The sequence below is a fragment of the Pongo pygmaeus genome, chromosome 6 (assembly GCF_028885625.2).
Source record: "Pongo pygmaeus isolate AG05252 chromosome 6, NHGRI_mPonPyg2-v2.0_pri, whole genome shotgun sequence".
Lineage (NCBI taxonomy): Eukaryota > Metazoa > Chordata > Mammalia > Primates > Hominidae > Pongo > Pongo pygmaeus.
Window position 1 is genome coordinate 60,381,957 of NC_072379.2, and position 14,359 is coordinate 60,396,315.

A 14,359-nucleotide genomic window follows, 5' to 3' on the forward strand; every position below is an offset into this window, starting at 1 on the left:
AAGAAAAAAAAGAAGGAAGATCTTTCTCTGGGACAAGCTCAGAAAAAAAATATCAGAGTCCTCACAGTAACTGTAACACAAACGTAGTGCTCAGAATGATAACAGCCTTCCCTGAAACCTGGTGTGTATGTGTGAAGACAATATTCCCAGCTGCCTTTCTTTACTTACAGAAGACTGTAAATTGCCTCTTACGGAAACTTAACTATTTTTTCAAACAGGAACACTTAATAACTGAGTATAACAGAGACTGAGAAAAATGGAGGGAGGGAGGGTGGGGAAGGGAAAAAGGGAGGAAGAAGAAAGGAGGGAGACAGGAACAACAAATTTAGGTTTTGGGGAGTGAGAAAACGTTTTGTCTTGTTGCTTCCCATCAAACTACCCAGCATCACAGGATCCTAGATAATATTATTTATCTGTTAATGATATTCATCAGTTCCAGCCCAGTCAGTTTCCAGTCAGTTTCCCAATATCAAAAGCATGCTTTCCTAAAGCAAGTCCAAAATATTACCATGGGTCAGCATAAGCATATCTTAGACATATTAATATTAACCTTAGGGGCTGCTCATCCAAAATGGCAACACATCCCTCCCTGCCGGCTCTCCCCATAGTGCCCTATCTCCTCCCTCAGTGGTGGGGTCCTCATGGTTTGTGCAATTCTCTGGGGCCTGCTTCAGCCTGTCCTACTCAGGATATTCCCTGCCAAAGAAGTGATGGATGTATCATCGCTAAGGTGTCAATAACTGGTAGTTGCCTAGAAGCTGCTGTTATACCTAGTATGAAGTATGTGCATTTGGGAAGGGGAAAAGCACTTACCCTAAAGGGATGAATCTCTAAAAGTAGAATGCAGCCATCATGATCCAGGAGAGCAGGGGAGATATGCATGCATGCACACATACATTCAAAAGGGGTTTCAGCCCACACTTCAGGTCACATCACACAGGGAGGAACAGTCTAGTTACACCAAGTGAGCCCTGTGCCAAGGAAAGAGCCCAGTGCCCTTATGGAGGAGGGAGCAGGCGCTTGCGCAAGAATGTCCGACTCCATGAAAGGGACTGTGTGCAGCTGGAGCAAATGCTCACTCATACACCCCACAAGATGAGTTCAGCAAGGCTGAGGCAAGCATCCTGAGTAGTGCAGAAAAATCAAACAGTTCACTCTGGACATTCGAATATAAAAAGAATAAAAATGCCTAGCTCCACAAAAGACACTGTCTGAAATGCGCTTCCTGTCACAGCCACCTGCCTTTCCATTTGGAGTCTGGGTTCTGTCTCATTAAACAGAAGAGTTGATTCAGTTGGGTCCATCTAATTATTCTTATTAAAATATGTAACCATAATATTTTAATTGTAAATTAAAGTTGCATGCATGAATGAATCTGAATTCATTTTAATTTCACAATGGCCCAATGCCAAGGCCTTTTTATGGAAAAGATCCATCAGCTCGGATACTGCTCTCCTGGGAATTCAAACCAATGTGCAAATGGAACATGCTTAACTAACAAGGGAGATTCTCACTCCCTTTTCTCCTCTTTCTAGATTTATTACAGTCATAAAGCTGTTTTAACAAGAGAGACTACATTTGATTCCTCACCCCCAAAATGTAAAAAAAAAAAAAAAAAAAAAAAAAAATTACTAAATTTTAAGGTCAGTACTACCATTTAGATAGAACCAAGATGTCACTCCCAGGCTGTATGAATCTTGTTACAAGGATGGTAAATAAATCTCAATTCACATGCCAACCTCATGATTAATTAGTAATGTTTGCTGTGGGTATTGACAGAAAAGTGCTTCCATACTCAGTGTACCCTTGGTCTAGATTCCAAAACAATCAGTCATACTGCATTTGGTCCTTACATATTCGATTAGGTGGACCTGAATTACTTTCCACTAAACAACCAGACAATAGGATACTGAAAGGCTTGACCTAAACCTTCTCTATTTCTAACTGGCATTGACTACAGGGTGCTGCTGAGGAGCTGATTAGATAAAAATCTCTTTTATAGTTAAACGTTTAGAAAGCTTCTTCTTGACTTCTAAGCTGATGCCTGAAGGATAAGTAGAAGTTAGCCAGTCAACATAGCATAAAGGCTAGGGGAAGAGATTATTCCAGGCAGTGGAAAAAAACATCTGTAAAAGTCCATGGGGGTCAGAGTGCATGGAGCATTCAAGGCTCTAAAATAAGCTCTGAAATAAGGAACAAGAAGTGCACTGGAGTGGCAGGTGGGGCACAGGAAAGAAGTCTGGAGAAAGAAGGAGGTTTGGATCCTGCAGAGTGCTACAGACCACGTGCAGGTGTTTTGACTTTGTTCTAAGAGCAATGGATTTGAAGCCAGGCAATAATTCTAGCTACACCAAGTGACTCTGCACACTGTCACACATGGGTGCTGGGAGGATAACTCCACCCATGGCTCCTTTGGGAGGATGACCAGAAGCTCTGCCCTTGGACCCCACCTGACTGCCCATGCGTCCAGCTCTTGCTTTGGCTGGTTCTCGTTCGTGTTCTTTCTCTATAACAAGCAGCATCTGTGAGGATAACAGCTCTGAGTTCTGCGAGTTTTCCTTGTGAATTATTAAACTTGAAGGTGGTTCAGGAAAGCCTCAAACTTGCAATTGGTGTTGGAGACGAGGGCAGTCTTGTGGGAACTATGCCCTTAACCTTGCAGTTTCATTAACTTCATGGGCGGGTATTTCCCGGAACAAGCAGCTTGGTCTCAGTATTACTTAAAATGAGATGGAAAAAAGCATGCCTGGTATAGGTATTGTGTAAGGTCACCTCTAGGGGTGGAAGTGAGGGGGACTGACTGGAAAGGGGCACATGGTACCTTCTGGGGAGCCAGAAACATCTATACTTTGATCTGAGTGGTAGTTTACACAGGTATATAAAAATCCATTTAGGCCATGATCAGTGGCTCATGTCTGCAATCCCAGCCCTTTGGGAGGCTGAGGCAGGAGGATTGCTTGAAGCCAGAAGTTCGAGACCAATCTAGGCAACAAAGAGAGACCCTGTCTCTATTAAAACAGAAAGACAAAAATCCATTGAGCTACATACATAAGACTGGAACACTTTATGCATTTTACTATACATATTATAGCCCAATTTTTTTGTTTTTTGTGGGTTTTTTCTGAGACACAGTCTCACTTTGTCACCCAGGCTGGAGTGCAGTGGCATGATCTCAGCCCACTGCAACCTCCACCTCCCAGGTTCAAGAGATTCTTGTGCCTCAGCCTCCCAAGTAGCTGGAACTACAGATGCGTGCCACTACGCCCAGCTAATTTTGGTATTTTTAGTAGAAATGGTGTTTCCCCATGTTGGACAGGCTGGTCTCGAACTCCTGACCTCAAGTAATCCAACCACCTCGTTCTCCCAAAGTGCTGGGATTACAGGAGTGAGTCATGATGCCCAGCCAAGTATTTTGGTTTTTGGTTTTTGGTTTGAGACAGGGTCTTGCTCTGTTGCAGGGGCTGAAGTGCAGTGGTGTAATCTTGGCTTACTGCAACCTCTGGCTCCCAGGCTCAAGCAATCCTCCCACCTCAGCCTCCCGAGTACGTAGGGCCACAGGCACAGGCCACCATGCCCATCTAGCCCAATTTTTAAAAGTTAAAAAACAAACCAAAACACTGCCTTTGAAAATGGGGAAGCCCAGCCTAGAGTTAAGGGATGCAAGCAAGGCTGGACTGCTGAGAAGAACCTGAAGCCAAAGATAGGGCTGAAATTAAAGATGTGAGAGCTAGCAAAGGACTTTCTGGAAAGATTCTCTGAAATAAATGGTTTCGTGCTTTCAACTTGGGCAGGGTGAGCTGTGTGAATGTGTGACTCGTGTGCATGTGTGTGCACATGTGTGTGTGTGCACACTCCCTAGACAGGACCCTGTGCTGCTTCTCCACTTCATCAGCCTCACCAAGTGATGATGTGCACTGCACCACAGCAGGCAGGGCAATGGGTACTGCCAAAGGAGGTACACTCAGCCGGGGCTGGCATGAGGGCTGTCCTATGCTCCTCCCAGTCAGGGAGAGGCTCAGGGGGCGGGCATAGAGGCCTGGGAAGCCAGGCTGCAGGCAGAAGGGCCAGTTTTGCCTGTGTTGTATGAAACCAAGCCCAGGCAATAAGTGGGGCAAACCTGAAACTAATGGCAGAAATTCCCCTGGGCTGCTACCTGAAGGAAGGAGAATTCAGGGATGAGTCAATGGAGTAAAAAAGCAGGAAGGCAGACTGGATGGATACTGCTCCAAGCCAAGGGGTGGGAGGCAGAGCCTGGGAGAATTCTGAGTCACGAGCTGTGGGTGGGAATGTGCTCCACAGCTGAGTCACTGGAACCCAAAATGGAGGCCATGCAGGCACCAATGGTGGGAGTGGAGGAACAAGTACAGGAGGGTGGGCCTTTGGTCTTTCAGGAAACCTCCTCAAGCAACCCATGGGTTTATGGTTCGCGAATGAAGAACTAACTCGTGTGAAGCAAAATATGTGGGTTATTTATTTTTGGATTTGTGATGACATACCTCTTTCTGTTGTTCCGGAAACATCTTCAGCACAGGACACGATCAATCTGAAAAATAAGATATCCACACTGGGTGATTTGGAACCTCCAAACTGGAGTGGATACGCCACTCATGGCCTCCCACCCAAATCCCCTGACAGAGCCCCCGCCGCCCCACAGTCCCTGACATGTGAGCCTCTGCTCCTCCTACGCTGCCCTCTCCTGCTGGCAGGACCAAGGTGAACATCAGTCCACACCAGGGGTGAGGAGTCTGGACCCCAACAAGTCCAAGGCAGCTGGATGATGACAGACCTTCAAACTGCAAGGCCAGCCAGTCAGGCTGGGGCTGGAGCCTTAGTGAATTGGGGAGGAAGCTGGAGATGCCGGGGAACAGAAGCCATGTGCGGGCGGATGCTGGCTGGAAAAGACGCGCAGAGAGATCCACCACCAGAGGCAGCCCTGACGCTTTTACCGGAAACTCAAACTTTCTGGGATCAGGCCCTTCCTGTGACATTTAAATTACTCCAGAGGTCACATTAAGAGATGGTGTGGCCCTCAGCGGGGGAAAGTCAGGACCTTGACTCTGACCTTCTGAGCAGTGCAGCCAGCCTGTTGTTTGATTCCAGGCCCTGAATGTCTCTGGGGTTGTCAATTGTTCTTTAAACCAACTTGGTACGTAAGCTCATTAGATTTAACACCTGCTCCCTGCCAAAAACAAAAAGCAAATTTAAATTCCCTGCCTGTATCCACACATATGTATTCTTACAACTGAGGATGACTATGACTGCAGGTCTACTATTTGCTTTCACTTTGATAATATCAGTATGTGTCTCAGCCCAATTTCCAAGTCCATATTATCCCTCACACGTATTCCCAGAGTCTCTATACTCATGTCACTGGCACCATAGGGAACACAGGGAAGCAGGAACACAAGCTCCGCCTCCAGGGCCGTGTGGAGGTGCAGACGAGAGACCCCACAGGGCCTCTGGAAGGGGCGAGCGAGCCACACCCGGGCAGCAGCAGGAAGCTTTCCAAAAGGAAGGGCGTCCCTCTCCCCTGGAGCAGTCAGAGGACCCGTGGAGAGGGAAAGGGAGAGCAGGGGATCTCAGTGTTCAAGGAAAAAAAGCAGGACCTCCAGGGGAGCGGAGGAGCAACAACAACACCCACAGAGACTGGTGAAAAGCGTGCCCTATGGTCCAGAGATCATGACCAGGCCAGATCAGCTGGGGGACAGGGTTCACAGAGGGTGTAGTGGGGTGGAATTGTGGCTGCCATAAAGATATGTCCATGTCCTGATCCACAGAACCTGTGAATGTGACTTTATTTGAAAAAAGGGGTCTTTGGAGATATAATTAAGAATCTCAAGATAAGATCATCCTGGATGACTGGAGTGAACCCTAAATCTGATGGCAAGTGCCCATATAAGAGAAAGAGAGGAGAACACAGAGAAGAACATGTGAAGACAAAGACGGAGGAGGGGGAGGGATGCAGCCCCCAGCCATGGAGCCCCTGGGGCTGGAAGAAGCAAGGCGGGATTCTCCCCTAGGGCCTCTGCAGGGGAGCACGGCTCTGCTGCCACCTGAATTTTGGACTTCCAGCATCCCAAATTGTTAACAGAATAAATTTCTGCTGTTCTAAATATCAAGCTTGTGGTAATTTATTGCCGCAGCTATAAGAAGCTAGTCAAGAGGGGACCAGTCCAGATTAGGTTGGAAAGACAGACTGGGGTTGGAACTGGAGATTCCGTTCAGTCACTCTTCGTGGAGCTCCTGCTATGTGCCATGGGCTGAGGTGGAAGCAGGATACATGGTGGAGTACACAGCAGGCTCAGAGCTTTGGAGGCGACTTCCTAATTATAACGTGGAAATGATAGGAAAGGACACCGTGTGATAGGAATGGAAAAACACACAACAGGGATAAACCTGGAGGACATAGGCCAAATGAAATAAGCCAGTCACAAAAAGACAGACACCGTATGATTCCACTTGTATGAAGTACCCAGAGCAGTCACATTCACAGGCAGAGGCCGGGTGTGGTGGCTCACGCCTGTAATCCCAGCACTTTGGAAGGCCAAGGCAAGCAGATCACCTGAGGTCAGGAGTTCGAGACCAGCCTGGCCAACAGGGCAAAACCCCATCTCTACCAAAAACAAAAACTTATCCAGGTGGCATGCCCGTGGTCCCAGCTACTCAGGAGGCTGAGGTAGGAGGATCATTTGAGCCTAGGAAGCAAAAGTTGCAGTGAGCTGAGATTGTGCTACTGCACTCCAGCTTGAGTGAGAGACCCCATCTCAAAAAAAAAAAAACCAAAAAATTCAGAGACAGAAAGTAGAATGGTGGCTGCCAAGCATGGGAGGGAGACGAGGTGGGGGGCAGCTGAGTGGGTACAGAGTTTCAGTTGTGCAAGATGAAAAGAGTTCAGGAGATCAACGGCACAACAATGTGAACATCCTTCACACCACTGAACTGTACACCTAGAAATGGATCAGATGGTACATTTTAGGTTGTGTGTTTTTTACAATTTAAAACAAAATTTTAAAGAACGGAGGGACTAAGTGGGGGTGGAGAGGGTTTACTGAGAAAATGGTACTTCCGCTGAGGCCTAAAGGATGGTGTGAAATAGCCAGGAAAGCAAAAGGAAAAAGGCCCTCTACACAGAAGGCCTGGGTCATGCCAAGAGGAGGAGGCCAGGAGGAGGAGCGGCTCAAGTCCAGTTATCATGGGATTCCTGCACCACAGCCAAGTTAGCCGGTGGGTTCCACCATCTCAGGATCTGGCCATGCTCCCCGCACACATCACGTGCTCCACACGGCTGAACCTCTACCTTATACTTTCACCCTTTCCAGGCGCCAGCAAACTCTGCCAGGATTCTGCACAGAAATCACTTCTAGGGCTCTCTGCCCCATTACACAACCGCGTGCTGTGCAGTCCCCTGGTGCCATTAACCTCGCTTGCATCATGATGTTTAGATACCCTCTGTCTCTCCCATTTGACTGAATTTCTCCAACAGGGCATAGCTGTGTTTCCTTGTGTAATTAAACTTCACAACTGTCCTGTGAGGATTTGAATATCCCCACTTCACAAGTAAGAAAGCGGAAGGTCAGAGGGGTTAAGTGGCCCAAGGTCACACTACGAAAGAGTGCAAGAGCTCAAGTTCCATTGCAACCAAAGCCAGTCTGCTTCCCTAGGGTGGCCTTCCAATGCCACAGGCTGCCTCCATGACTCTGTAATGTGAACAAATGGTTCAAAGTTGGGATCTTCATTTTCCCCAAAGGGCTTGAGCTTTTCCCAGCCAGGCAGAACTCTGCACTTCTATCTAACAGGAGTCTGATAATTGGCCACCTTAAGATGCTACAGACCAAGTCCAACTATGAAGTAGGAAACTGGCCCCGGGGGCTCACACCTGTAATCTCAGCACTTTGGGAGGTTGAGGTGGGCAGATCACTTAGGAGTTCAAGACCAGCCTGGATAACATGGCGAAATCCCATCTCTACAAAAAATACAAAAATTAGCTGGGCATGGTAGCATGCGCCATTAGCATGCGCCAGTAGCATGGTCCCAGCTACTTGGGAGGCTGAGGTGGGAGGACAGCTTGAGCCTGGGAGGTCAAGGCTGCAGTGAGCCATGATCATGCCACTGCACTCCAGCCTCGGTTACAGTGAGACCCTGTCTCAAAATATAAAAGTAAAAGAAAATAGGAAACTTGGGAAAGTCGAAAGCAGTTTCAACCAGTTGTTCCAAAACATCACAGTGAACTATCATGGTCAACCTCTAATACTGTAAATCTGTACAGTGACAATGGTGGTGGGCAGAGGGCGATCATTTCATTTTCTAAGCTCTATACACTTCCATATTGTCTGAATTTTTCTAGTAACACGTTAATTTTAAACTTTTTAAAGTAATAATTATTTTAAATACAGTAAATAGCATAATGCTCTCAGAATAAATAGTAATTTTAACATAAATTATTTTTATTTCATGTAAAATAAATAGCAAATTCAAATGTATTAAGAGATGCTACCTTTATTACACAAGAGAAAGTATCATTTGGTACTAGACCTTGCCATGGCATTTACTGGTGGGGAGAAGGAAATTCAATGACAGCACAATTGTATGGTTTGAGATAAAAGGTCAACTGTCTATAATTTAGTAAACCAAAGCTGCCAATCAGAAATTGCTCCCTGAGGCCAGGCACAGTGGCTCACGCCTGTAATCCGAACACTTTGGGAGGCCTAGGCAGCCAGATCACCTGAGGTCAGGAGTTTGAGACCAGCCTGGCAAACATGGTGAAACCCTGTCTCTACTAAAAATACAAAAATCAGCCGGGTATGGTGGCACATGCCTGTAATCCCGGCTACTTGGGAGGCTGAGGCAGGAGAATCACTTGAACTTGGGAGGTGCAGGTTGCAGTGAGCCAAGATCGTGCCACTGCACTCCAGCCTGGGCAACAAGAGCAAGACTGCATCTAAAAAAAAAAAAAAGAAGAAAGGAAAGAAGGAAAGAAAGAAGAGAAACAGAGAAAGAGAGGAAAGGAAGGAAGGAAGGAAGGAAGGAAAGAAGGGAGAAAGAGAAAAAGGAATTGCTCCCTGACAAATCTATGCCCTTTAGGTGAGTTGGAAAAGTTTAGATTTCTATGATTTCCAAACTCTCCAGGCCACCTTATGTGTCTGTCATAATAATGCACATAGAGGGCTGGGTGTGGTGGCTCACGCCTGTAATCCAATCACTTTGGGAGGCTGAAGCAGGTAGATCATTTGAGGTCAGGAGTTCAAGACCAGCCTGACCAATATGGTGAAACCCTGTCTCTACTGAAAATACAAAAATTAGCCGGGCATGGTGGCATACACAGCTACTTGGGAGGCTGAGACAGGAGAAATGCTTGAACCCGGGAAGCCAAGGTTGCAGTGAGCCAAGATCACACCACTGCACTCCAGCCTGGACAACAGAGCGAGACTCCATCTCAAAAAAAAAAAAATGCACATAGAGAATTCTTGTCTCACTGAAAGATTGTTATGCCAAGTATGGATATCTGCCTCCCAGTGACCTCTGCTAGGCTGTCTCTAGAGTATTCTCTTTCTCTTCCACCAATGAAGAACCCCCATCACACCTGGATGGCTACCCATTCTCCTTCTCTCTTACCTTCATTGTAAGAATTATTATTTTTATTTTATTTCATTTTTTTAGAGACAGGGTCTCATTGTCACCCAGGCTAGAATGCAGTGGCACAATTATAGCTGACTGTTGCCTCAGATTCCTAGGCTCAAGTGATCCTCCCACCTCAGCCTCCCTAGCAGCCAAGACTACAGGAACAAGCCACCATGCCTGACTAATTTTTTAAATTTTTGTAGAGATGGGATATCCCTATGTTGCCCAGCCTGGTCTCAAACTCCTGACCTCAAGCCATCCTCCTGCCTCAGCCTCCCAAAGTGCTCGATAACAGGTGTGAGTCATTGCACCCAGCCCATTCCAAGAATTATTAAATCTCACAATCAAGCTGGGCGTGGCTTGGTTTCCACATTGTTTGAATTTTTCATTTTAAAACAAAAAATCAGCCAGGGATGGTGGTGCACACCTGTAGTCCTAACTATTCAGGAGGCTGAGGTGGGAGGATCCCTTCAGCCCAGGGGGTTAGGCTGCAGTGAGCTATTTGCACCACTACACTCCATTCTAGACAACAGAGCGAGACTGTCTCTAAAATAAACAAACGAAAAAAGATAAAATCTCACAACCATATCAAACAACAGGAATGATTTCTCAAACCTGCTGGCGACATTACAGCTGGATACACACAGGCAGCAGACACATGGGTTATCCCCTTCCTGGGAAACGTGGCAGTCCTGAAGACTCATCTGAGAGACTCGTGTATCTCTTCACAACCCCACTGCCCTGAGAGCATGGTACACAGATCTGCCCAAACCAAAAACTCGAGGAGAAAGCTTCCTCTATTTTCTACCTTGGAATACTTTTTCTATAAAATGCAAAATATCTATGAAGCAAAGATAAAATTCTATAAAGCACCACTCGGCAATATAAAGCAATATAAATAATTCTATAAAGCACCCTCTTTTTCTGTAGAGGGTCAGATAGTAAATATTTGAGGTTTTGTAGGCCACAGGGTCTCTGCACCTCCTACTCAAGTCTGCAGTGCATAGTGAAAAGGCACTCACCAATGCCTAACTGAATGAACATGGTTGGGTTCCAGTTAAACTTTATCTACAAAAACTGGTGGCAGTAGTTTGCAGACCCCTACTACAGAGCAAGCCATTACTGTGCCTTCAATACTTATATACTATACCTTAATAATACCTTTCTGAGGTCAACAGGCCAAAACATTTGCAATGCAAGGCTTGGTCTATATGCCTATGGGAGATCTCACTGACAAGTAAACTACTGACCAAAAGTTTGTGGACGATATATGTGAGGAGTGAGAAAGGATCACATATTTTTTCAAATGATGAAATAAGGAATAACAAGTACGGTTTATACAATTATTTAAAATAAAAACGGCAAAGACTTTTTCTAAATCTTTAGGTCAGGTGCTCCCTGATTCATGAATCACTAATAAAAGCCAATTTAATTTTTAAACAAAATTTTTTGTAACTTTTTCTTTTGACAAGATCAAAGTCTCAGAACCAACTATTAAAAAAAAAAAAAAAAAAAAAAAAGATCGGCCAGGTGGGGTGGCTCATGCCTTTAATCCCAGCACTTTGGGAGGCCAAGGCAGGTGGATCACAAGGTCAGGAGTTCGAGACCCCAGCCTGGCCAATATGGTGAAACCCCATCTCTACTAAAAATAGAAAAATTAGCCAGGCGTGGTGGCAGGCACCTGTAATCCCAGCTACCCTGTAATCCCAGCTACTCGGGAGGCTGAGGCAGGAGAATCGCTTAAACCTGGGGGGCAGAGGTTACAGTGAGCCGAGATTGTGCCACTGCACTCCAACCTGGGTGACAGGGTGAGACTCTGTCAAAAAAAAAAAAAGATCAAACTCAACAACAAAGAAAACTACCTTTACCCTAAATGCCTGACTTCACCACTGTGCAACCTGGCATGTAAGAAAATTGAACCCCATAAATTTATACAAATAAAAAATCCGATTTAAAAAATATGCAAGACCGGGCACATGCCTGTAATCCCAGCACTTTGGGATGCTGAGGTGGGAGGATCACTTGAGCTCAAAGTTTGAGACCAGTCTGGGCAGCATGACGAAATTCTGAAACCACCTTTGCAAAATTATAACTGAGAAAATTATGACAGTAAAAGAAATCAGACCTAACCGACTCCATCTTGCTTCTAACCCTTAAGATGTCCTTATTCATTCCTGGGTATGAGCCGAACTAACTTTGGGAAGGAATTCAGTTCATGGTTTGACTCTGAAACAAAACTGATAACAGCCCTTTCCCGAAAAGACCCCTTTCTTGCCTGGGGTCCAGTCTGCCTTTGCAGGACTAACAAATTAGCTACAAGATTAGAAATTACAATTTAGGGGCCATGTCGTCTCTGGCTCCAAGGGTCTGAACCTTCCTAAATTGCTCCTGGGGATAACATCGTTATTGTAAAACCCAAGATCCATGCTTTAGATATTTTGCAGACCCTGCAACTGCACTGGAAGGATCAGCTGATATCATCCAGAGTGGTAATCTGGCTCAACCAGTTCTGCCATCCCACCCAGGCACAGAAGACAGCAAGAAAACCTCATTTTGACCCCGCTATGATTCCATCTCCAACCTGACCAATCAGCACTCCCTACTTTCTTTTTTTTTTTTCTACAGTATTTTATTTTATTTTATTATTATTATACTTTAAGGTTTAGGGTACATGTGCACAATGTGCAGGTTAGTTACATATGTATACATGTGCCATGCTGGTGTGTTGCACCCATTAACTCGCCATTTAGCATTAGGTATATCTCCTAATGCTATCCCTCCCCCCTCCCCCCACCCTACAACAGTCCCCAGAGTGTGATGTTCCCCTTCCTGTGTCCATGTGTTCTCATTGTTCAATTCCTATCTATGAGTGGAACATGCAGTGTTTGGTTTTTTGTCCTTGCAATAGTTTACTGAGAATGATGATTTCCAATTTCATCCATGTCCCTACAAAGGACATGAACTCATCATTTTTTATGGCTGCATAGTATTCCATGGTGTATATGTGCCACATTTTCTTAATCCAGTCTAAATCCAGTCTATCATTGTTGGACATTTGGGTTGGTTCCAAGTCTTTGCTATTGTGAATAGTGCCGCAATGAACATACGTGTGCATGTGTCTTTATAGCAGCATGATTTATAGTCCTTTGGGTATATACCCAGTAATGGGATGGCTGGGTCAAATGGTATTTCTAGTTCTAGATCCCTGAAGAATCGCCACACTGACTTCCACAATGGTTGAACGAGTTTACACTCCCACCAACAGTGTAAAAGTGTTCCTATTTCTCCACATCCTCTCCAGCACCTGTTGTTTCCTGACTTTTTAATGATTGCCATTCTAACTGGTGTGAGATGGTATCTCATTGTGGTTTTGATTTGCATTTCTCTGATGGCCAGTGATGATGAGCATTTTTTCATGTGTCTTTTGGCTGCATAAATGTCTTCTTTTGAGAAGTGTCTGTTCATATCCTTTACCCATTTTTTGATGGGGTTGTTTGTTTTTTTCTTGTAAATTTGTTTGAGTTCATTGTAGATTCTGGATATTAGCCCTTTGTCAGATGAGTAGGTTGTGAAAATTTTCTCCTATTTACAAAAATTAATTCAAGATGGATTAAAGACTTAAACGTTAGACCTAAAACCATAAAATCCCTAGAAGAAAACCTAGGCATTACCATTCAGGACATAGGCATGGGCAAGGACTTCATGTCTAAAACACCAAAAGCAATGGCAACAAAAGCCAAAATTGACAAATGGGATCTAACTAAACTAAAGAGCTTCTGCACAGCAAAAGCACTCCCTACTTCCTAAGCTCTACCCACCAAATTGTCTTTAAAAACTCTGAACCGGCCGGGCCCAGTGGCTCACACCTGTAATCTCAGCACTTTGGGAAGCCGAGGCGGGCGGATCACGAGGTCAGGAGATCGAGACCATCCTGGCTAACACGGTGAAATCCCGTCTCTACTGAAAATACAAAAAATTAGCCAGGTGTGGTGGCAGGCGCCTGTAGTCCCAGCTACTCGGGAGGCTGAGGCAGGAGAATGGCATGAACCAAGATCACGCCACTGCACTCCAGGCCTGGGCAACAAAGCGAGATGCTGTCTCAAAAAAAAAAAACAACAACAACAACAACAACAACAACAGCAACTCTGGTCTCCCACACAGCGGGGTCTGCGTAAATTACTCTTTCGCCATTGCAATTCCCATCTTTATAAATTGGCTCTGTCTAGGCAGTGGGCAAGGTGAACTCATTGGGAAGTTACTATCCCACCTCTACGAAATACACAAAAATTAGCCAGACATGGTGGCACATGCCTGAAGTCCCGGCCACTCAGGAGGCTGGTGTGGTAGGGCTGCTTGAGCCAAGGATGCAGAGGTTGCAGTGAGCCAAGATCATGCCACTGCACTCCAGCCTGGGTGACAGAGTGAGACTCTGTTTCACAAAAAAAAAAAAAAAAAAAAAAAAAGTACAAAGGAATTGATAGACATTTCTCCAAAGATGACGTGCAAATGGCCAATAAACATATGAAAACATGCTCAACATCACTAATCCACAATGAGAAATCAACTCACACCCATTAGGATAGCTACATTAGGATAGATCCAAGAAACACAAAAACAAAAAAGCATTGATGAGGATATGGAGAAATCGGAACCCTTCTGTTGGCAGCAATGTAAAATGGTGCAGCTGCTATAGAAAACAGTATAGCAGTTCCTCAAAAAATTACAGAAAACTACCACATGA

General features: G+C 45.2%; 1 protein-coding gene across 6 annotated transcripts in view; it reads right to left on the minus strand.

The window, feature by feature from the left end:
- The window catches only part of SNX10 (sorting nexin 10), an 85,345-nt gene that overhangs the window by 25,189 nt on the left and 45,797 nt on the right, over window positions 1-14,359 (minus strand). For 5 of the 6 annotated variants that reach the window (XM_063667458.1, XM_063667457.1, XM_054495881.1 and 2 more), the window contains exon 2: window positions 4,497-4,543. In XM_063667458.1, the coding sequence (XP_063523528.1) occupies window positions 4,497-4,520 (24 nt within the window). In that variant the 5' untranslated portion in view covers window positions 4,521-4,543. Of the gene's footprint in view, window positions 1-4,496; window positions 4,544-5,062; window positions 5,180-14,359 lie in introns of all 6 variants that reach the window. The other variant, XM_063667459.1, reaches the window with a different exon arrangement.